Raw genomic sequence first — 22,023 nt, forward strand, 5'->3', positions numbered from 1 at the left:
TGACTTTCTAGTCTCTCCAAGGCGGAGGGAATCCAGCAAGGGCGAGAAAGCGATGGGGGCGGGAGGGAAGTAGAAGCAGGGTTGACAGATGTTCCCTTGGCCACCGGCGGGGGATGAGGAATGGTTTCCAGATCCAGATTGGGAAACTCCAGTCGAGGCGGGGATGGAGCCTGGGGAAGGCAGGGACCCCAGTTGGGCACAACGCCCTAGAGCCCCCAGCACCCCTTTCCTCCAGGGCAACCGATCTCTGCATTCTGGGGATGAGCTGGAATTCCGGGGGCTCCCCAGGTCCCACCCAGGGGTGGTCCAACTGTGGCCCTCCAGATTTCTATGGACTACAATTCCCACGAGCCCTTGCCAGTGAATGTGCTGGCAGAGGCTCATGGGAATTGTAGTCGATGAACTACAGTTTGCCCACCCCCGCTAGAAGCCGGGCTGCTGCTCCTGCTGCCGCGGAACCGGCGCTTCAGGGGTCGCGTTTCCGGGAGTGAGAAAAAGGCAGTCGGACGCAAAGCGAAGGGGAACGGTTTAGGCCGCGGACCGGAAGTTCGGCGGCGCGAGGGGCAGAAGCTGAGGAGGGGGAACAAGACGCCGTAGGAGGAGGAGGAGAGGAGGATGGCGGGGCTGTCGGTGCGGGATCCCGCCGTGGACCGGTCCCTGCGCTCCGTGTTTGGTGAGGGTGGAGGGACGCGGGAACGTGGAAAGCCAGTCCTCCTCCCCCTCGTGGAGGGCGCCTTGTTGCCATAGAAACCCAGAGCTCCTCTGTGGCCGGGTGGGAAGCTGCAGGCCTCCAGTCGCCATAGACCAGGGAGGGTTGCCAGTGCTCCCGCTCAAAGCAGGAGATGGGGAGGGGGGGGGTAGTGCTGCCAGATCCTGGAGAGTTGAGGGGGAGCCTGGGGAGGCGAGGGACCTTCAGTGGGTACAAGGCCGCTACATCCAATCTCCAAAGCAGGGGTAGTCAAACTGCGGCCTTCCAGATGTCCGTGGACTACAATTCCCATGAGCCCCTGCCAGCATTTGCTGGCAGGGGCTCATGGGAATTGTAGTCCACGGACATCTGGAGGGACGCAGTTTGACTACCCTTGCTCCAAAGCATCCATTTTCTCCAGGAGAATCGATCACTGTAGCTCTGGGGAAGCTGGAGGCTGGTATCCCTGGAGGTGGAAGGAAATGATGGAAGTTTCCTATTTCTTTAACCTACCATTATTGATCTTCTGTGCACCGCTTTGTTTTCTCCGCCTCCCAAGGAATTGTGTACTGAGGAAAGGTTTCTGGGTAGAGGAGGCTGAAGAAAAGTTAGCCAGTGTGGTGGAGTGTCCGGTCAGGAGCTGGGAGAGCTCTGTTTAAATCTTCTTGTACCTGGGCAATCTCCTAAATGGTTTGATGTCAGTCATGTGCTGTCTCACCCTAGCCTCCTCCCCAGGGCTGCAGTGGAAATAAAATGGACAAGGCGAGATGTGTGTTTTGTGCCTCCTTGGAGAAAGTTGAGAAATTTGAGTAGAACAAAGAAATGATGCAGGAAACGATTAGGAAAGTAAAGGTTTTGCTGTAACATAGTGGTAAAAAACAGAGTTCATTGGATCAAGTCTTGTCTCTGCTATCAACATGTTCCTTAAGCAGATTGCTGTTAGCATCACTACCCACTACATTCTACCAAGGATGTTTACTTAGAAGAATGATCCATTGGTTACAGTGGGTGTTGCTTACAAGTAAATGCACTTAGGATTGCTCCCTTTTAGAAGACACTTGCAGCTCTTTGAAGGATCCAGTGGCCTTTAAGAATGCTTGCTTTAATAGTAGCCGGTTAAAAGTCTAGGTATTAATCAACAGGCTTTTTAGACTTGTCATTGTAAAACATGTATCTGCTTCATCTGCAATGAAAGTAAATAGCGCACAGATGGAAATATACCAAAAAGCAAATAAATGACAACTCATCTCAAGTGTCTCAGTCCACATTTTCCTATTCACTATATCATTTTCATCACCATTTTCTAAAACTTCAATATCTGCATCACTAACTACTGTAATGCCCTCATTAGAAGGACCTTGGTTATATATATGTAAAAATATAGAAACAAGCCCTTGTTTAGATCAATGAAATCAGAGTCCAGTAGCACCTTTAAGACCAACTGGACTCTTTCATTGTTTAGATCAACTGACTGAGCTAGGTTAATTTAAAACAAATAGAAAAGCTGCTTTTAAATGAAAGCTGTCAATTCATGGATCATTAAACCATCTGGTTGAGTACAGTGTGAAAATCCTACTCTAGCCTCAAAAATCTCCCTTTTCAATATTCTCTAAACTCTTCACTAATTTCCACAGATTACTGACAGTTGCTCTCAATATTCTGTCATTTCTGCAACATTTTCAGTTCTCATCATGTCATTTTTAAGGATTTATTTCTTTTGTTAAATTACAAACTTACTCTTTTTGCTTATTTGGGGAGTACCCTACATGTAGAGCTGTACCTTATCTATTGGTTACTTTGGTTTCAATAACCATATGTGTGCCAACCAATTTTTTTTTTTTTTTTGCATCATCATTGTTTGGGATTGAATAAAATCAAACTCACCAAAGATTTTTCAGCCACCTTTAAAATATTTAACATCATATAGAATATTCTTAATCTTATGATGTGCAACCATATTTTCTTAATGGTTGTGGAGAAAAGGTATCCTTTTTTGCACAAAGATGCACAACATTTTTCTGCACAGGTCATGTCCATCATGTCTTCATTTCTGCAGCAGTGTTAAATTAGGACAATTTGTGATTCATAGTTTGTAGAGGTAAACCTACAGTTGCTTTGGGCCTGATAAGGGAGAAGGAATAGGGGATGCATTTATGGTTCAAAGAGCAATTCAGAGGCATGGAGAGAGGTAAAAGCAGTACAGTCCAAAGTAGAGTTCCACTGTTCTAAGTTTATTGAAGTCGGAGGGCTCAGAAAGGTGGAACTTTGCTCAGGACTACACTGTTAGTGTAGCAACGAGTTGTCCTTTGTGTCCTCATAAGCATGTTGTATTGCTCTTTGAACAAAAATTTCTTCAGGCTTCTTGTAAAACCAATGCAGGCTGTAAAACCAATGCAGGCAAACCATACTCATCAATACCCCAGATCTGAGTAATAAAATCTGATCTCCCAGGTCACGTATTTCCCTTTCCCAGAAATCTGTAAGTCTGTCAACTTGTGGATGCGTTAGCTAAAGTTTCTTCTGTATCTTGTTTGGCACTTATAAAATTAACAATGTAAGGAATGAATGTCTACCAGACATCATAGATTACGAGAGCCAACACATGGGTTTTCAGTCCAGCTAGGACATAAGAATCCCAAAAATATTTGTTCAAGTAACTGCATCATTCATTTTTAATGTTCATTGATTGTAATGGCCTTTGGCTATATGCAATAAATGCTGCTTGTACATGTGACAAAAGTTTGTAAAAAGCCATCTTATTTTTTCATCCTTCCTAGCTACTTGAAACTCTGGGATGGAAATATACTTATGTTATTGAGTAGACAGATCCTCAAAGCCTCTGTTCTGTTGTCCCTCAACTCCCCAAATATCTGTCTTCTGAAGTGTAGCTTATATCAGTGCTTTGCATCTATACTGATGATCTGCTACTGTCTTTCTCATGTAGTGGGGAATATCCCCTATGAAGCCACAGAGGAGCAGTTAAAGGACATTTTCTCAGAGGTTGGACCTGTCGTCAGTTTCCGGTGAGAACCAACCCTGTAAGAGCTTCCCAAATTAAGGACTAGTATGGATGTGAAACTGGGTGACACAACGTTTGGGATTGGGTCAGAAGATATTACGGCTTGCTGTAACATCTCAGAGCCCCTTTTCTGGCTGCTGTCTCACTGGTATTTCTATATGTAAGAATTACAATGTTTCTGTCCCCTTCTGACCAGATTGGTGTATGACAGAGAGACAGGCAAACCAAAAGGCTATGGCTTCTGTGAATATCAAGACCAGGAAACAGCTCTCAGTGCCATGCGGAACCTGAATGGGCGCGAATTCAGCGGGAGGGCTCTGCGCGTGGACAACGCAGCCAGCGAGAAGAATAAAGAGGAGCTGAAAAGTGAGTCTGAACACCTTAAGGAATGGGGTGGCAAAGGCAGCTGTTGTGATCTGCGGACTCTGGGATGGAACAGGCAAGCAACTAGTTGAGGACAAGAAGCCCCTTGCTCTAAAGTTGTTTTCCTTCTTCTCTGCCAGGTTTGGGTACCGGGGCCCCTATCATTGAATCACCCTATGGAGACCCAGTGAACCCTGAAGATGCTCCAGAGTCCATCAGCAGGGCGGTTGCCAGCCTCCCTCCCGAGCAGATGTTTGAGCTGATGAAGCAGATGAAGGTCAGTGGGGCAAGAAAGCAGAGAGTAATCTTCATTCAGGCCATTCAAGGTGTGAAAGTGACTCAGTGGGAGGATGTATTGGAAGGCTTTTCCAGCAGAAAAATCTCCAGGTGCAGAGCTTGTAGGAAGACCTCTGGGTGACTAGTCATCATGAACTGGATGGCCTGATGGCCTTACCTGGTCTGTGAAAGTTCTGTGTATCTTTACCCACAACCCTGTGATATTTTGGCCTTCTGTAAAGTACATTTGGTTGAGACTAGGTGACCAGCAACATCTACAGGGCCCCTGCTCCCTCCCCCCCCCAGAAATCTACCCATGCATTCTGCTCTGGACCTGTTTGCATCATTATACTCGGTTACCTCTGTTATGTTGTTGTTGTTGTTGTTGTTGTTATGAAAACCGTAAGTTCCATGTACTGTTTTCTGCATTTTATGTAAACCGCTTTGAGCCTCAGGGGAGGGAGGTATATGAGTACAATAAATAAATACAAAGTGGAGTGTCTCTGCTGGTATTTGGAAATGTAATACTGGTGAAGCTACTTAGAATCATAGAATCATAGAGTTGGAAGGGACCTCATGGATCATCTAGTCCAACCCCTTGCACTATGCAGGACACTCACAACCCTATCGCTCATCCACTGTAACCTGCCACCCCCTTAAGCCTTCATAGAATCAGCCTCTCTGTCAAATGGCCATCCAGCCTCTGTTTAAAAATCTCCAAAATGGAGAACCCACCACCTCCCGAGGAAGCCTGTTCCACTGAGAGACCGCTCTGTCAAGAAGTTCTTCCTGATGTTTAGACGGAATTTCTTTTGAATTAATTGACTTATTACTTCAGGCATGTGGCTATCTAAAACTTCAGAATACACCTCTCAGTACCTAAAATTTAACATGGTTTTTCTACTCCTGATTTCTGAGATTTATTCTGTGGTTGGAGGAATGTCCTGTTGAAGTGTCAAGGCCTGAAGTAGAGAGAAACACTCCAGAAACTTTGAACTTCAGCTTATGTGTGTTAAGTGTGTGCTTCTCTTTCCCCAGCTGTGTGTCCAGAACAGTCCCCAGGAGGCTCGCAGCATGTTGCTGCAGAACCCACAACTTGCCTATGCTCTGCTGCAGGCCCAAGTGGTGATGCGAATTGTTGATCCTGAGATCGCTCTGGTATGCTCCTGACCGGGGGAAGGGGGAGGAATTCCACGGTGGAGTAGCGCCCTTGGATGATTCGTACTTCTTCGTGATGTTTTTTACATGCTCGTTCATTCCATCTCTCTCTCTTTTTTTCCTCCCTCTAGAAAATTCTGCATCGCCAGACCACTGTTCCTTCTCTGATTACAAACAACCCACAAGCAGTTCCAGGGCCTGGGCCTGGACCAGGAGTTGGGCCTGGACCTGGGCCCGGTCCCGGTCCCAACACACAGATGAACCAACCGAATGTCCCTGTATCCCAGCCACAGCCAATAGTAAGAAGCCTCTGTGTCCAGTTTGGTGGTAATTGACTGGTTGCTGTGTGGAATAGTTTGCTTGACTAAATGTATACTGCAGGGCTCCTCTTATGTTTTTCTGTGTTGGACGTCTAAATTGGGTTTAGGAGGCCTGCTAGACTGTTTGAGTGTGTTTGGGTGTTCCAAGTCTTCTCTCTACCTATTTGAATCATTTTCCATGCCCTGTTAGCCATTATGACTCACAACTTAGACATTCTAGAAACTGTAGGTTTGGGGGGGGGGTTTAAAATGATGTTGCTGCTAAAGATTTCCTTAGCACGTTTATAAGGCAGCAGTTCCCTGAATCCTTAGCATAAAAGTGTGCTGCATATGCATCAAACCATGGGTTTGCAAAGGTCAACAGGTGACACATTTTAATGTTGAAATTTAGGATGGGGGTTGGTTGTATTTCTGACCTGCAGGTGATCTATTTCTAACAAAATAGTTACAAAGCTGGGTAGCAAAATGAATCTTTAGGAAGTCTAGTCAGTGATAGGAAGAACAGTTGGGATTGTATTCCTCAAGGTTCTGACAAGCTCTGGGGAAGAGAAAGACTTGTGTGTGATATACTATACTGCTCATCTTGAGTGGGATTGTAAAAGTTCATTTGTATATTTCCTTCTAGAAGAATCATGGACCTGAGGTAACTTTCAAAATTTTTATGAGCATAAAAATATATCAAATGACAAATTAAACATTAAACCCATATAAACACTCATCCTATCAAACCAAAACTACATCTCTTTTTATCTATTGATCCTTTGATCTCTTGGAAATGAGGTCATCGTGCTTAGGGACGGAAAGAGTGTTGATAGAAAAGTAATCAGGAATATTAGTGCATTACTGAGTGAGATTTGAACTCTTCTTCTGGATGTTATAAAGCTCAGTCTGGACTGTACCACTTCAGTCAGGGGCAGTTCAGCCAGAGAGCCAATTTGGCATAGTGGTTAGGAGTGTAGACTTCTAATCTGGCGTGCCGGGTTCGATTCTGCACTCCCCTACATGCAGCCAGCTGGGTGACCTTGGGCTCGCCACGGCACTGATAAAACTGTTCTGACCGAGCAGCAATATGAGGGCTCTCTCAGCCTCACCCACCTCACAGGGTGTCTGTTGTGGGGAGAGGAAAGGGAAGCCAATTGCAAGTCGCTTTGAGACTCCTGATAAAGCTGTTCTGACAGTGATATCAGGGCTCTCTCAGCCTCACCCACCTCATAGGATGTCTGTTGTGGGGAGAGGAAAGGGAAGGCAACTGTAGGCCGCTTTGAGCCCCCTTTGGGTAGAGAAAAGCGGCATATAAGAACCAACTCTTCTTCTTCTTCTGATTCAACACTCCTCCTTACAACATAATGACCTCTGTACATGAAACCAGATCTTATTTGCTGCTATTTGGAAACCGCTTGCTAATTGCTCACCTTTACACAAGTTGGCAGCGGTTTGTTTCTGGATACTATAAAAAATGTCCAGCTAACTTGCATTTTTGTTTTTCTGGCTGAGTATTTCTGGCACAATACTTTCAAAGGAAACTTCCACATCAAAATTAAAACAATGAATGGCCAATTAGAAACCCACATTAAAGCCATTGAATGCAGCTGTTAAAGGCCCCTTAAACATTTTAAAGCTCCATTAGCAAGGGAATGGAGAACCAGTCAATAGAAAAAGCAAATAAAATGGTATATTAGGAAGAACAATTTAACAAACCCCTAAAGAGGCGACAGAAGGAAGAGACCAAAATGATTTCTTTCATTGAACAGCTATATTTCTAATGGCCACAAAAACTAGATCAGGAGAAACCAACTGCAAAGCCAACAAACGAATAGAGAGTCTGGGAAGAGAGAAATGGCTTTACCAAGCACCCACAAAAGGCTAGGTGGCATGCAAGCTAATTCTGAGTGGCAGTTCCATCAAAAAGGTGCCACAGGAGAAAAGACTCTGGCCCTAGTGCACATGCCCACATTTCTTCTGAAGATGGGGGCATATACAAAAACAAATGATTACAAGCATTCTATGTATTTTGGTGTCCATTCTAGAGGATAAAAGGCAGAGGCTCTTTTACACTTTCTAGAACAAACACATGTATTGATGCAAAGTTGAAATATTTGTTCAAGACAGCAACAAAGAGGTTAGTATAGCCAAATTTGCTTTGGTTGCTATTGGATCTGATAATTTGTAACAAATTAATATGGCATATTGGATTCAAATGCATTCTCTTATGCTGTTTTTTTTTCTCCAGTTTTGCTTGTGACTTTGCAGTTCTCTGTATATTGTGGTTAGAATTCTTAATGGATTTCACAATCCTGAGTTTTGTTTTCTCATAAGTAACAAATGAACTTCAGCTAGATGTTGACGGAAAGGGACCTAGCCTAGCCTATTCTTGGTGTGTTGCTTTTCTATGTGTAAGATGTATTTATTTATTGTATGGGAGACCATTTTGTCATGCAAGCATCCTAAAATGATGGAATATAAATCCATGTTTTCCTCCTCCTGAGAACTTAACTTCAATGTGCCTTCTTTCCCTAAGCAGGGTGGCATGCATGTCAATGGAGCCCCTCCTCTGATGCAGCCTTCTATGCCAGGGGGTGTGCCAGCCCCAGGTCAGATGCCCACCTCTGTACCCGGCCCTGGTCCCATGGCTCCAGGTGGTAAGTTCCTCCATGTTTCTTGTACAGTATTTATCCTTGAACTGGTAGGTGTCAGCTTGGACCAAAGGGCCTTTAGGATCTTTCCAGGAACATAAGAGTAATAATAGACTGCAGAAGAGCTTCATTTGGGCAAGACTGGATGCAGCAGCATTGTGGTTCATATGGTTTGTGGGTCAAACAGAGGAGGAATTCAATCCATAAAATGCAAGCGCTTTGCTTGTGCAGCTTCAATATGCCTTGGGGCTGTGATTGAAAACCAATTAATACACAGCCTTCAGATTTCCTGTGGATTTGCATTTGGTTTAAAAAAATAATCTGGCATTTCATCCTCAAAACAGTTCTGATCAGTGGACTAGTTAGAAGATAATAGACCAGCTATTCTTAAAGCACCTATCTTTTTTAGAACAACAAAGGACATACAGCAGTCACCAGAAGTTTTTGGTAGGCTAATTGCAAAAATAAAGTAGTGAATTTCATTGTTTCAGAATGCAGTTGCTTTAAACCAGTTTTTAATGAATTTACAGTTTTATTACTTGGTCTGGATGGTCTTCTGCCAGTTGTAAATTTTCTTGGCTACTAGGCTTGCCCCTGGCTGCCTTCCTGCCTTTGATAATAAATGGCATCATAATAAAATAACAACATAAGTTGTGACTCATGCCCAGTGGCATTCTTAGTTTCATGCAGTATTGGACTGTAGCCCAAAAACAGGCAGGTAACTGGTAGTGTTTGACTGTCAGCGGACAGGTGTGCAGATCCTAGATTCAGCCCCACATTCTGTGTTCTGTTCTTAAGATCAGCTTAGAAGTGTGCAAGAGTGACAAAGAGGGAGTTATCTCAATATGGGCTGAATGTTCTCCCTCACACCTGATGAATCACTATACCCTCCCATCCCCAAACCCCCACACACTGAAGGTTAAAGCTAAACGGTTCACATTGGGATGCATAACTTCTAAGCAAGCATGGGCTCCATTTCAAACACTTGCAAGTGGGGGCCATGTGCTGCAATGTTAGCTCAAGTGGGAAACATCAGCCTACAAAGGATGTAATAAGTCTATGTAGGGTTTGATCGCTGAATGTCATTGCTGCTAGTTTTGCAGCTTTTGATGCTTTTTCTGTCTTTCCTTCGTACCCTGCAACCTACTCAAAGCCCTTTGGATATTAAAAACAAAACATGTAAACAATTCTCTCTCTTCTCTAGGGGGCATGCCAGGAGGTGGGCCGATGCTCATGGAACGCGGGCAAGGTAAAGCAGATAACGGTCAGATCCTAGTTAGGGAGCATGTCCCAGGAAAGCTCCTGGTTTCTAAGTGTGGGCATGGACAACTTTTGGGTGGAGAGGGAATCAAAAGCTGGGAGGAGGGTGGGGCAGTCCCTTAGAATAAATGTGGATCCTCCCCCCCCCAATTAATGGCATATAACCGGCTTCCAAGCTCTCTGTGACTCTATCCCTCCATTTCTCTTTGCGCTTAGTGGACAATGAGAGTGATGCTTTCCCCAGTAATGCTCCATCAGGTACTTTGCATGTGCTGCAGAAAGCAAGGAAAACCCCCCTTGGTTGGGTTCCACAGTTGGTCGGGTAGTGCTTTAGTCCCCGTTGCACCTGCTTTCCTTTGTTTCTCCAGCAGAGGGTGCCCTGGCAATGCTTTTTTCTTTTTTTTCCTTCTCTCCTTTTTGCACAAGGTAATGGGGGCTTGCTTTGGTCTGGTGACGGAGGCCCAGGAAAAGTGTGTGTGAGCGTGCGTCCGTGTGTGGTCATGTAAGAGAAAAAGAGAGATGTAGACGTAGCTGCATGTTCTTCCACCTAGGTTTTTTTTTCTTTTCCAGAATTCAGCATTAGTTCTGCAGCATTGCTTTCCTGCATCAGACCAAAGTCCCTTTTTGTCCAAAAACCCAACAGTGGCCATCCAGTTTTATTTTATTTGCTTTGTCTGTAGTCTGCATTCCTCACTACGGTGGAATACATGACATGCAGCAAAGGAGTAAAATAGCAGGAGAGATCTGATAAAACATGCAGTAGGGCTATTTATTTATATTTCTGTGACTATTTCTAGGGTCACAAGAATGAGAAACAGTGCGAAAAAAGTCAGACATAATGTGTCGTGGTACAAAAAAAAAGTGGAATGACCAATGCAGGAAGCAATGCAGTAAGAGCAGGCTAATCCATTCAACAAATAGAAGAGTTGGTTTTATACCCCCGTTTTTCACACCCAAAGGAATCTCAGAGCGGCTTACAATTGCTCTCCTTTCCTCCCCCCACGACAGACACCCTGTGAGGCTGAGAGGGCTCTGACAGGACTGCTCTGTGAGAGCAGCTCTAACAGGACTGACTGGCCCAAGATTATCCAGTTGGCTGCATGTGAAGGAGCAGGGAACCAAACCTGGCTCGTCAGATTAGAAGCCACTGCTCTTTACCAGTACACCAAGCTGGCTCTAGAATGTTTAATTTATTATCGATAAGCACAATGGCATACACTACAGTCCTGTTCTCATCTTCCTGAGCCATCCTTCACCCTATTGCTCTTTTCCCGTTGTAAAAATGCCCTCCATTTTTGTCCTGTCATATAATTTGCAGAATGACTAGTGCATGGGAGTTGACCACCTAAGGTAACTCATTCCAAAGGTGGGATCCACAACAACTTACTGATTTCTAGGAGGGCACCTTCAAAAAGCTTTTGTCAGATGGATAAAGCTGTTGTAGTAAAGCATGGCTGGAGAGGAGGTCCTGTAGAAAGGGAGATTCAAGGCCAGGACGGGTTTTCTATTTGATAACCAAAACCTCTACACAGTGTGTAGAAAGGGTGAAATAGATACACTCCACCTCACTCCTAATAGTAACAGTGCTGCAACGTTCTGTACATTCTGGAGTTTGGGTTGAAATCTCCCTGGCATGGCCTGTGGTGAAGTCAAGTGATTTGAGATGCAAAACTTCCCAGTCCCCATTTAAGACTGTATACTTCAGGTGCAAAATATGCAGCCTGATTTGGGGCTCCTTTACCAAGCCTGTGAGCAGGGGGACTTTGGACACTATATCTGGCCCTGGTGGTGCCATTTAGCCTTCCCATTTTGCTCTTCTCGCAGGTCACTGAGAGAGTAATTTGCAGCCTGAGGCTGTGGGTCTTTACCTAGACATCAGTGTTCAGTAGGGCTTGAGCCTGCATAAATGTGCAGGGGACCCTGCAGGCTTAGTTTTGATGCTGGGTGGGGATTGTAGCTGGATCGTCATTTCCGCACCCAAGATATTCTAGGCGAGTTTGCTATCAAGTTCTCTTTGGTTTTCTACATTTCTATAGGACAGGCCCTGCCAGGAGCTGGATGAGGGAGCTTGTTCTACTTTCTTTGTGATTTCTAGCTTTTAGATTCTCATAGGCATCACTTTGATGCCCCTTGCTGCCCCATCAACAACTGGTAGTTTTGAGGAAATACTGGTTACTGTTTCTAGCCAAAATGCCAAAGGCAGCGTACAAGAGACATAAAACTAATGAACACTGTATATAGTCAAACTAATAGTTAATCCCTGAATACCTGTGTTGGCCTCTGCCACGTTCGTTGGCCCTTCAGGTCAGCCGGTTGGCCACTGTGTGAAGCAGGGTGCTGGACTAGATGGACAACTGGTCTGATCCTGCATAGCAATTCTGATTACAGACAGTGAAAACAGCCCATCGGTAGCTTTTCAAGACTAATGTTGGAGAAAACAGAATGGCTTTTTGTTGACAGCACAAACATGCAGAGGGAGGGAGGTTCCCCAACACAAAGCATTCCAATGATCAGGCACGGCAATTGAGGATCCTATGGTATGTTTCCCTGAGAAGTGGAACACAACTAGTAATCTAAGGGCATAGAATGGAATAAATGGGAGAAGACGTTAATTCCAGGCTGTTGTCTACAAGCAGCTATTTGCAGAGTGGCCCAGTCTTTCATTTGGTGCAGATGAAATCAGTAGCTTATATGAATGAGCCAAGGGGATACTCAAGATCATGCTCCCTCTCCTTTCTGCACACAAGGCCAAATAATTAGGCATTCCCAGATTTGCGACAAAACATATTTTTCCTTGCAGCCTAGGCAATTTAGAGTTCATGCAGACCAGAACTCTAATCTGAATACAAACCACTGTTTGGGATTCTGGTTCACCCAGCAAGTGCAGACCATAATTTGCTGTAGATGGAGAAATATCTAATTATCTGGCTACATACAGGAGGGGGGGAGAAAGTCAGCCAAGTGATTTCCCCCCAGACTTGCTCACATCCAAGACAAACTGGTTTGCCAATTCCATCTGCTCCATTAGCGAATTGTTTATATATGGGGACACCTAGTTGTCTGCCTATCCAATAAGTGCTTTGTTCCTAGTATTCAACAGCATTTTTTTCCAGGGTTTTTGCATAATGCCCTTCCACTGTAGTCCCATGACATCATCATTGTGAGAAGAGGTCAGACTCCCCAGTCAGTGTTTACTTTCTTTCTTTACGTCATTTATACCGAGCCTTTTTCCCCAGTGGGAACTCAGAGCAGCTTCCATAGCTCTCCTCCATTTTATCTTCACACCAACCCTGAAAGGTAGGCTAGGCTGAGTGCGTGTCGTACGCTTCTCTAGCAGAGTGGGGATTCAAACCCAGCTCTCCCAGATTCCAGTCCATTGCTCTAGCTGCTGTATCATGATAGGACTTTACTGCCTCTCTGCTGCCTTCTTGTATTTACAACCCATCTCTTTTTTCAGCAGCACACACACGCCCTTCTCTCAGTGCACCATAAAGTCAAGTGGAGCAAAGCATGCCAGCAGGAAAAAATACCTGTGAAGTTTGTGGGCTTGTAAAGTTCACGTGACAATTCTTCCTTGCAGGCTTGAAAATATAGACAAGTGGGACGGTTTGTAGAGAATACAAAGAGACAAAGAAAAAAACCTATCCCCAAACTGTGAAATTCAGTTAGTATAACTAGCATCCCCATACTGAAGAGCCAAAGGCCGATATATATGCTATATTATTCAATAGTGGTTGAATTTCACAATTTGGATATTCATGATATTTATATTCAAAGGACAACCAATGAGGAAAATTTCCATTTGAAAACGGGACATAATCTAGAAACCATTCTGGTCGGATCCTATATGAGAATAAACAAACAAGAACGAAAGAACACTTTGTTTAATTTATTTTGTGATAATTTTAGTAACATTTATAGTAGCCTTGGGAAAGGCTAGCACTTGAAGGCAAGACGATTAGGCTGGAAGGCAGGATACAGCCTTAGGGGGAAAAAGGTCTCAATCTACCGTAGTTGAGACCACCTCCCTGAAATGTGGAACCAGATTGCAGAGGAGGGGCTTCTCTGTTCCCCTAAGAGCCGGAGATGTAATGGATGAGCTGCTCTAATCAGGGGGTGTGAGTGGAGTGTGTCTGTGCGTGCTTGTGTGGGCATGACGAGTGCATCTCCTATTGATGTGACTGCTCTTTTTCCCTCTCTCCCTGCTGTGCGGCCAGGGAACATGCAGCTCTCTCCTGTGGGACCTGCCAGGCCTGCCTCTATTGAGCGAGTTCAAGGTACCTATAGCTGTTGCCGGCTCTTCCTGCCTGTCTGCCTGTGGTGTGGAATGTGCAAGACAATGTCTTTGGGGCTGTGTAGCTTTGGGGAAAAGAACCAACATCACGGTTTCCAAGAAGGAGCTGTTTCTGGGAGCAAAAAGGACACAGAGGCTCAAGCGTCTTTGGTTACAGATAGTGGGATGGACCATTCTAAGAACAGGTTCCATTTTTGGCTTCTCAATTACCCCTCGCACGCTTTAGCTAGGTCTGGGGCCACTTATTATGAGGTTCTTTGTACCTGGGCATGGATTCTAAACTTAGAGGTTTTGAAACAAAGTTGTTTTCTTTCCTACTTTCTGCTGGAATTTTAGATGGTAAGACTTGTTGGTCAGGTGTTCTTCTATCATGCTCTATTGTAAAGTACATCAGTGAAGCCATATAGCATAAGAAGGTGGTATAAGAGACAAGAATGTGCTTGTTGCTAGAGACAAGAGAGACTGGTTATGAGAAGATTGTGCTACAGTGGACAGAATCTAGAGCCCAGTCTTACCCAGGAGCTGCTTATCTGTATTGGAAGGGGAAAACGGTAGTTAAGAAGAAAGCAGCGGGGTAAAATACATGCCTTTTATGCCAAAGGTCCCTTGTTCCCTGCCATGTTTGCTGGGCGAGATTTCCACCACTGGCCTTGATGCATGCTGCCAGTCAGAAGCAAAGGGACTGGCTCTATAAGGCGGCATCCTGTGTTTGTATCTATGGATAACTGATGTGATAGACACGGCTTGGACATGGACATTGTTGAGGCTACACGAATAGTGGGGAATGCATAATAGGCAGGGTGCAAAAGGTCTTCTAGGAAGCCTCTTTGTCAAATTCCTGTTGGTCTTCTGTACTTTTTCTTGATTCTGACTGTTCTGGAGCAGGCAGAAATGGTAGAGAAAATGAGTCAAAGCAGAGCAGTCACAGGGCTATGAACAGTGTCTCAAGTCACATTGTGGTTTCTTCCCACAGCATGCGTGTCTTTGAGTGAAGCGCATGAAATTGATGCACCACAGCCCAAGCCTTGCTGAACTTCTGTTAGTCTCCAGAGATCCAAGAGCCTCATGGCCTCCTTTCTTGCTTTTTTCACAGTACCAATGCCAGACCCAAGAGCCCCCATGCAACGTGGGCCAATGCCAGCCAGTGGTCCACCACCCCGAGGCCTTTTGGGAGATGCCCCAAATGACCCCCGCGGAGGAACCTTGCTTTCCGTCACTGGAGAAGTTGAGCCCAGGTAGGTAGAAGAGAGTTAGCACAACAAGGGAACCTTGAGACTGTCTGCAGTACGGTTGTGCGCTCGAGCATGCTTCGGCCGCTTCGGCAATCACAGCATGGAGGGGAGGGGCAGCGCTGGCTGCTGTACCACCAGTGCCCCTCTCCTCCATGCTGCGGTGCTGGCCTCTTCGCCAAAGTACGCCAGAGCGCACAACCCTAGGTAATTCTGAAAGTAATGTTGGAGTTGAAGATTGTCTCTTCCATCTAACTTAGCTGGGGAGCAAGCCAACAGGCTCCTTATGTTTTCTCCCCTGGATCCTATGTTTCAGAAATAGCTGATGAGGGTGTTGGTCCGCTTCCTACTGCAGGTAGGGGAGGGCTCATAAAAGCAGAACATTCCATTAAGGTAGCTGTACAAGTTTTAGTCAGTGATCAATTCATTCAAGTTTCCATACAGGCAAAATAATTCTGAACGATGTTTTAGGTAACAGCAGTAGGCATAAGTATGGAAGACGCGTTTTCCCCTTCTCCTCACCCTAGTGAATGTACCTTCTAAGACAGTGCTTGCCGGCTGCAGTTTTGACTTGTTTTTAAAGTAATATGCTGCTAGCTGATTAATAGGGAGGGATTTGGAGCCATATTAGTTTATCTATCTAATCCAGGGGTAGTCAAACTGCTGGCAGGGGCTCATGGGAATTGTAGTCCATGGACATCTGGAGGGCTGCAGTTTGACTCCCCTGACTTATCCATTAATTGGCACAACTATTGCAACCCTAATTTTAATACCATAGAGAACTGTCATATTAGGGAGGTTGGCTAGGCTAGCTGTTTTCTCCCTGCTCACAGTCCTGTTAGAGCTTTTCTTGCAGAGGAATTCCCTCAGAGCTCTCTCAGCCCCACAAGTGTCTGTTGTGGGGAGAGGAAGGGAATGTGAGTGTAAGCCACTTTGAGACTCCTTTGAGTAGTGAAAAGCAGGGTATAAAAACTCCTTCCTCCTCCTGTTCGTCTTCCACACAGGGAACTTTTATTTTAAAAGAAGCAACAATCCTGAAACCTGCTTGGGTGCAACCTAATCTCAGTTGTACCCTCTCATGAGCCGTTGGCAAGAACTAAGACTTGCGTTTCAAGCTGATTCCTCTTGTCCTTTTCCCATCTTTCTCTTTGTCAAACCCACGGTGCCGCCTTCTGCAGAGGTTACCTCGGCCCACCCCACCAGGGCCCTCCTCACCAAGGCCCACCCATGCACCACATGCCTGGCCATGACAACCGAGGGCCACCCCCACATGAAATGAGAGGAGGACCAATGGGAGAGCCCAGGCCCTTGATGGGAGAGCCACGAGGACCCTTGATGGACGGCCGAGGTGAGAGACGATATTGAGCCACCAGAGTTGATGCTCAAACAAGGCAGCATTAAGATAGCAAAATCTGAGAGATGGGGAACAACAGAAGCCTGGATTGGTGGTAAATGCCAGATCATGGACTGTCTGTTGGAGCTGCATCTCAGGCTCCCGCACTTTTCCCTCACCTTCAGTTCTCTCCCTGAAGGAACTGGAGGAGGTTTTGCAGTAAACCATACTATTGTTGTTGTATCTGAAACTTGAAAACTAGGCAAACCAGGAAAGGTTTGCATGTGCACCCATTGAGACTTCAGTGTCCAGGCCACAGTGCTGCTAACTTATCAGTGATTTGCCTGCTGTGAACCAGGTCAGCTGGTTCACTCCCTAAGATTGGTTGGCTCCGCCTCTGGTGGCAGCCATTTTGTGATTGGGCCCATTATTGTGGCAGAATTCTGAAGGTGCCTGCAGGCTCAAAAAGGTTGGTGACCCCTAGTCTGAAGACACGTGCATAAGGTGCTTCTTTAGGTGTTGTAATGTCTATACAATATGAAGGAAATAAGCAGGCTTCAGCTCAGAACTGATTGCAGCCTAAAAGCAGACAGGTATTTTAGATGGTAAACCACTAGAGTTATTAAATTAGTCATCTCCCTGATCTCCCTTACAACTTCCCACCACTCCTAGTCCAAAAGGCTGTGAATCCAATTCAAGGGAGAAAACACAGATGACAAGGAGTACACCAGTAAGGAAATAAGCAAAAGGTCTCAGGGGCCTTTGAAATGGGCTTGGACCTCTGGGCCCCAGATTGGTAGCTCTGATATGAGCTCTGGATATGCGCTTCTGCATCTGTACAACGGACCATTCCTAGACTTTGATTGCTTTTTGTTTAGGGGGAAGAGATCCGAGAGGCATGGAACCTCGGGGCATGGATGGCAGAGGCATGGAGCCCAGAGTGATGGATGCCAGGGGCATGGAGCCCAGAGGCATGGAGCCTAGAGGCATGGAGCCCAGAGTGATGGATGCCAGGGGCATGGAACCAAGAGGAATGGAGCAAAGAGGAATGGAGCAAAGAGGAATGGAATCCAGAGGCATGGAGCCGCCAAGGGGCATGGAGCCTCGTGGAATGGAACCAAGGGGCATGGAGCCTAGAGGCATGGAGCCCCCAAGGGGCATGGAGCCCAGGGGCATGGAGCCCCCAAGGAGCATGGAAACGAGAGGCATGGAGCCCAGAGGCATGGAGCCCCCAAGGGGCATGGAGCCTCGAGGCCCTGGCCCCAACCCTCGTGGCCCAATGGCAGGAGGAATCCAAGGCCCTGGGCCTCTTAACATGGGAGCCAGTGGTCCTCAGGGGCCGAGGCAGGTATGTATACCTCTTCATTGCTGCTGCTGTCTTTTCATTAAGTCAGACACCGTTGATGTGGGGCTTGGGGAGTCCCATTGGGCCAGGCCAGACTGCTCACAGAATGATCATTATCCGAAGGGGAGGGTCCCAAACCTTTAGATTTTTGACAGAGGCTGATGTTGTGGTGCAAATGACTTAAGTAGTCACCCTCTTGTTTGGAAGAGGCTGTAAAGGCAAATGTGTTTGAGGCCAGATTACCTGCCGGCCGGCCTTCTCCCATGGCATCCCCTGGTGGAATGGGTCTTCGGTCATTCTGTCCATACCTTGGGAGAGAACTGTGGCAGAGGAGCTAAGCATGGAAGTGACATCAGCAGTTCCAAACTCCTCTCCTCTGCACTGCTTGCCCCCTCGAAGACCGGCCAGGCTAATACGAACCATTAATATAGTTATCTTTCCCAGATTGTGTGCTGGGGGAAACCCAAGGACTTGGGAATGGATAGAAGGAACCCTCCAAATCTTATTTCTATTTGTCAGAAACAGGTGGCCCTTGGTACAACCCCTGGAGAGCCGAAGACACCTGGGCTCTAATCTTTGCTCAGCTGCAAAACTTCCTTTGGGCCAGCATCAGCCCAACTTACCTTTTAGGGTTGTTATAAAGATCATTGGGCCCAGGTAGGGAGAGAAAGTTACTGTGCTGCCCTGAAATCCTTGGAGAAGGGCAAGATCAAAATCCTAATTGGCAAGTTCCTGCCAGCTGTGGGAGAGCAAGTCACATCCATATGCCACCCTACTGATATCGTGTCCAAAGCTAGGGTCACTGGTGGTTTCTTGTGCCATTTGCTCATGCCCAGTGGTAGGGTGCCTGAGCTGTGTACTACTCTAGTTGAAGGATTTCAGGGGGCAGGTGTTGGGAGAGGCCTCCCTTCGCCAGAAGCTTGATGGATCAATGCTCTGCCTTGATATAAGGCACCTTCCTATTTTCATCTCTAACAGGACAGAGGGCAATGCATTTGGATTTATTTGTATATATTTCTCATCTTGCCTCCAGGTGCCTAATATTTCAGGGACAGCCATGCAAGCTGGAGGCATGCCTGGGGCAGGCGTACAGGCAGCCAGCCAACCTGGGGGCTTCAGTCCTGGCCAAAACCAGGTGACGCCGCAGGATCATGAAAAGGTAAGTGGCATGAGGCAGGCTAGGGTAAGACCTGGATTTTTCATGCAAGTATGCAAGACCACAATAGTTGAGGGAGATGCACTGGAAGGAAATGTTATGTTCCCTTCAGTTAGAGAAGTGTGATAGATGTCAGTAAACGCACAGTGGCTATAGTGCCCAACCTCACTTTCAGGAACGAGTGGTGAAGCAGTATGCCTCCCTAATAACTTTCAAGAAACATATTTTACGTATATTCTCAAATTTAGCTGAATTCCGGCAAACGAAAACAGTTATTCAGATTGTCTGCCTCTTTATAGTAGATAGAAATTGATATGCCTGTTTGGAAGATTTTTCTTTTCAGTGAAATTATGCTCAAGACAGTGCAGTAAAAAGATCCATAAAAATAGAAAAGGTTAAAAATGAGAACCAAAATCCCGGATAAGCGCTTCTGTTCAAAGGAGCAGATGTGTAGCTGATGCTGCAAAGCCTGTGAGGAGGACAGTTGCAACGTCCGGAGGAGAGATTTGCAAAATGCAGGGATGGCTGCCCAGAGAGCCTTGATAGAGAGCCTCATCAAATATATCCAAAGCAGGATCCTTTCCTGCAGTATGTTTGATGAAGGTGATCTTTCAGGAGCTAAGAAATCCATTTAGGATTTCAGAGGTGCAACCAGCATTTTGTGTTGGGCCCAGAAACAACCGGAAGACACTGTCATAGTCTTAGAACCGGTGTTAACATGCTAACTGTGGCCAGCCTCACCTAGCATGCCATCTGCCACGTTCTGAATCGAGCTGCCCTGTGTCTGATACAGGTGGACTGCATTGCCATTCCAGCACTACAATAATATTGTTGGGGAGAAGAATCTGATGTTTTTTTGAATGTATTTACTTCATTTATATCCTCCTTCCCAATAGTGGCTCAAAGGTGCCTCAAACATTCTCCCCTTCTACATTTTATAGTTACACCAGCCCTGTAAGGTAGATTAGGCTGAGAGCCAGGGACAGGCCCAATATAACCCTGAAAATTTTAATGGCAGAGCAGGGCTTTGTACTTGGGTTTCACAGATCCTAATTCAGTTCTCTAACCACAGCTGAGAGGATATGAGGACAGTGTGTTGCATCCAAAGAACAAAGCTGAACTTTAAAATGTCCGGATTTTCCCTTTCTCACTCGTGTCTTCTGTCTCTCCCCTTAGGCTGCACTCATCATGCAGGTCCTCCAGCTAACAGCCGATCAGATAGCCATGCTGCCTCCCGAGCAAAGGCAGAGCATCCTGATTTTGAAAGAGCAGATACAGAAGTCCACTGGTGCCCCGTGACAAGCTGTTTTCTTTGGGTAAGAAGGGGGAGGGGGGCTGCACTGGACTCTGTAGAATAGCCTGTGTCGTTCAGTCAGCCTCTGTATGCAGGATAGGCTACCATTTAAGATGCTGGAGAAGGTGACAATGGGAAACCCTCCAGAACAATAAGAGGGGAAGCTTCATTGTATATGGTACGCTCAAAAGACAGTTCTTTGGAGCACAGTCCCCAGAGAATTTCTCCTGGCTATATCCCTAAGTGACATGAACTGGAACTCTGCAAGCTTTGCACCTGGTCATTTCAGAGGGTTTGCAGCAAAGAAGATTCCAGGGGGATTGTGCCTTTGGTGAGATGTTTAGCCCAGATCTCAGTTTGCCCCAGAAGCTAAGCAATGTTGTATCAGTTCACGAACTGCCACAGACATTTCCTGTATTAGTGCAACAACAATTATTTATTTTCTCCAGAGTTTAATTTATTTATTTAGTGCAACAACAATTATTTATTTTCTCCAGAGGTTCCCAGCATTTGTAACTTAGCCAGAGCAGAAGCACACTGAGCAGCTTAAACGGAGTCTCAAAACAGTTCAGACTCTCAGAAAGATCAGCCCTTGATTAAATGTTTGAGTATTTTTTTAAAATACTTTGACCTGGCATGTAAGAGAATGACCAGAGAGGAGAGCAAGTGAATATCAAGGAGAAGGTGCCACTGCTGAAAAAGACTGGTGTTTGGTCACCATGTGCTTCACCTCCGAAGTCACAAGCACACAGAGGAAGGTCTCAGCTGGCCATTGTGGGATCAGGCACTCCTACAGTGTTTCTGTGGAGCTTCAGAAGAGAAAATGGCTTTGAAGAGGGCAAAGGAAAATCCCTTACCGGTATTGCAGGCAAAGAATTGTACTGAAATGCATGCTTACTGGCAGTGGTACAAGACTCTGTGGAAGATCTAGCTAGCTGTGAAGCAAAATAGAATCCTTCCCTTAAACCAGGGATAGTCAAACTGCGGCCCTCCAGATGTCCATGGACTACAATTCCCATGAGCTCCTGCCAGCGAATGCTGGCAGGGGCTCATGGGAATTGTAGTCCATGGACATCTGGAGGGCCGCAGTTTGACTACCCCTGCCCATCCTCAATAAACATCTGGTTTGGTGGGATGGTTGGTTTGTTGGGGGTGTGGTGTGGGGGGGGGGGGTGGGAGATGTTAACACTTCAAAGACAAGGAAGTGTCTTTGACAGCTGGCTATAGCGCCCAACCTCATGCAGAATAAATCATTCTCAATTTGTCACTTATTCTACCTCCCTGCACTTTTAAAAATGGCTTCCTATCGTATCCATGCCTTCTAGGTGGAACAGCTATGTTCTTTCTTTCAGAAATTCTTCTCAGTATTTGAGGATGGTCATTATGTCTTTCTTTAGGGATTAGTCTGTTCTTTTTTTTCCAATGAGGGAGGAGATCAATCTCTTAACACTGTCCCCTTTATTTTCCTAGAATTTGGGACCGCTCTGATGGAACATCTCCAAAATTCAGCCCCTTGGTGAAGACAGCCCTAAAGGCCATTTTCTTATCTGAGCCAGAGCAGTGACCAAGGAAAGAGGTTTCCCTTCTTCCCCTCCCCGTCCTTGGTTAATTCTTTGTGTTTCAAATAAAATTTTGTCCTGGATTTAAGCAAGCCT

The 22,023-nt window shown here is 45.8% G+C and overlaps 1 protein-coding gene across 7 annotated transcripts; it reads left to right on the top strand.

The window, feature by feature from the left end:
- Positions 1–522: 522 nt before the first annotated feature.
- CSTF2 (cleavage stimulation factor subunit 2) lies at positions 523–22,019 on the top strand. Of its 7 annotated transcripts, none has more exons than XM_077307525.1 (16): positions 523–673; positions 3,633–3,711; positions 3,904–4,073; positions 4,211–4,347; positions 5,385–5,504; positions 5,636–5,803; positions 8,343–8,463; positions 9,662–9,706; positions 9,934–9,975; positions 13,935–13,994; positions 15,105–15,246; positions 16,419–16,588; positions 17,452–17,921; positions 18,952–19,077; positions 20,251–20,390; positions 21,839–22,019. In XM_077307525.1, exons 1-15 carry the CDS (start codon positions 616–618, stop codon positions 20,371–20,373), a joined length of 2,031 nt encoding a protein of 676 aa, XP_077163640.1. In that variant the 5' UTR covers positions 523–615; the 3' UTR covers positions 20,374–20,390; positions 21,839–22,019. The 7 variants fall into 7 exon arrangements, with proteins under 7 accessions (XP_077163640.1, XP_077163641.1, XP_077163643.1 ...); XM_077307526.1 differs by having other exon boundaries at positions 8,346–8,463; XM_077307528.1 differs by lacking the exon at positions 13,935–13,994.
- Positions 22,020–22,023: the final 4 nt, after the last annotated feature.

This window comes from Paroedura picta, chromosome 13 (genome assembly GCF_049243985.1).
Source record: "Paroedura picta isolate Pp20150507F chromosome 13, Ppicta_v3.0, whole genome shotgun sequence".
NCBI classification, from domain to species: Eukaryota; Metazoa; Chordata; class Lepidosauria; order Squamata; family Gekkonidae; genus Paroedura; species Paroedura picta.

Bases quoted from the DNA above. Each gene is read 5' to 3' on its own strand.
- CSTF2 (XM_077307525.1), top strand. From the start codon at position 616: ATGGCGGGGCTGTCGGTGCGGGATCCCGCCGTGGACCGGTCCCTGCGC. The intron at 5,804-8,342 runs GTAAGAAGCCTC...TCTTTCCCTAAG, and splicing joins TATCCCAGCCACAGCCAATA to CAGGGTGGCATGCATGTCAA. The intron at 17,922-18,951 runs GTATGTATACCT...TCTTGCCTCCAG, and splicing joins GTCCTCAGGGGCCGAGGCAG to GTGCCTAATATTTCAGGGAC.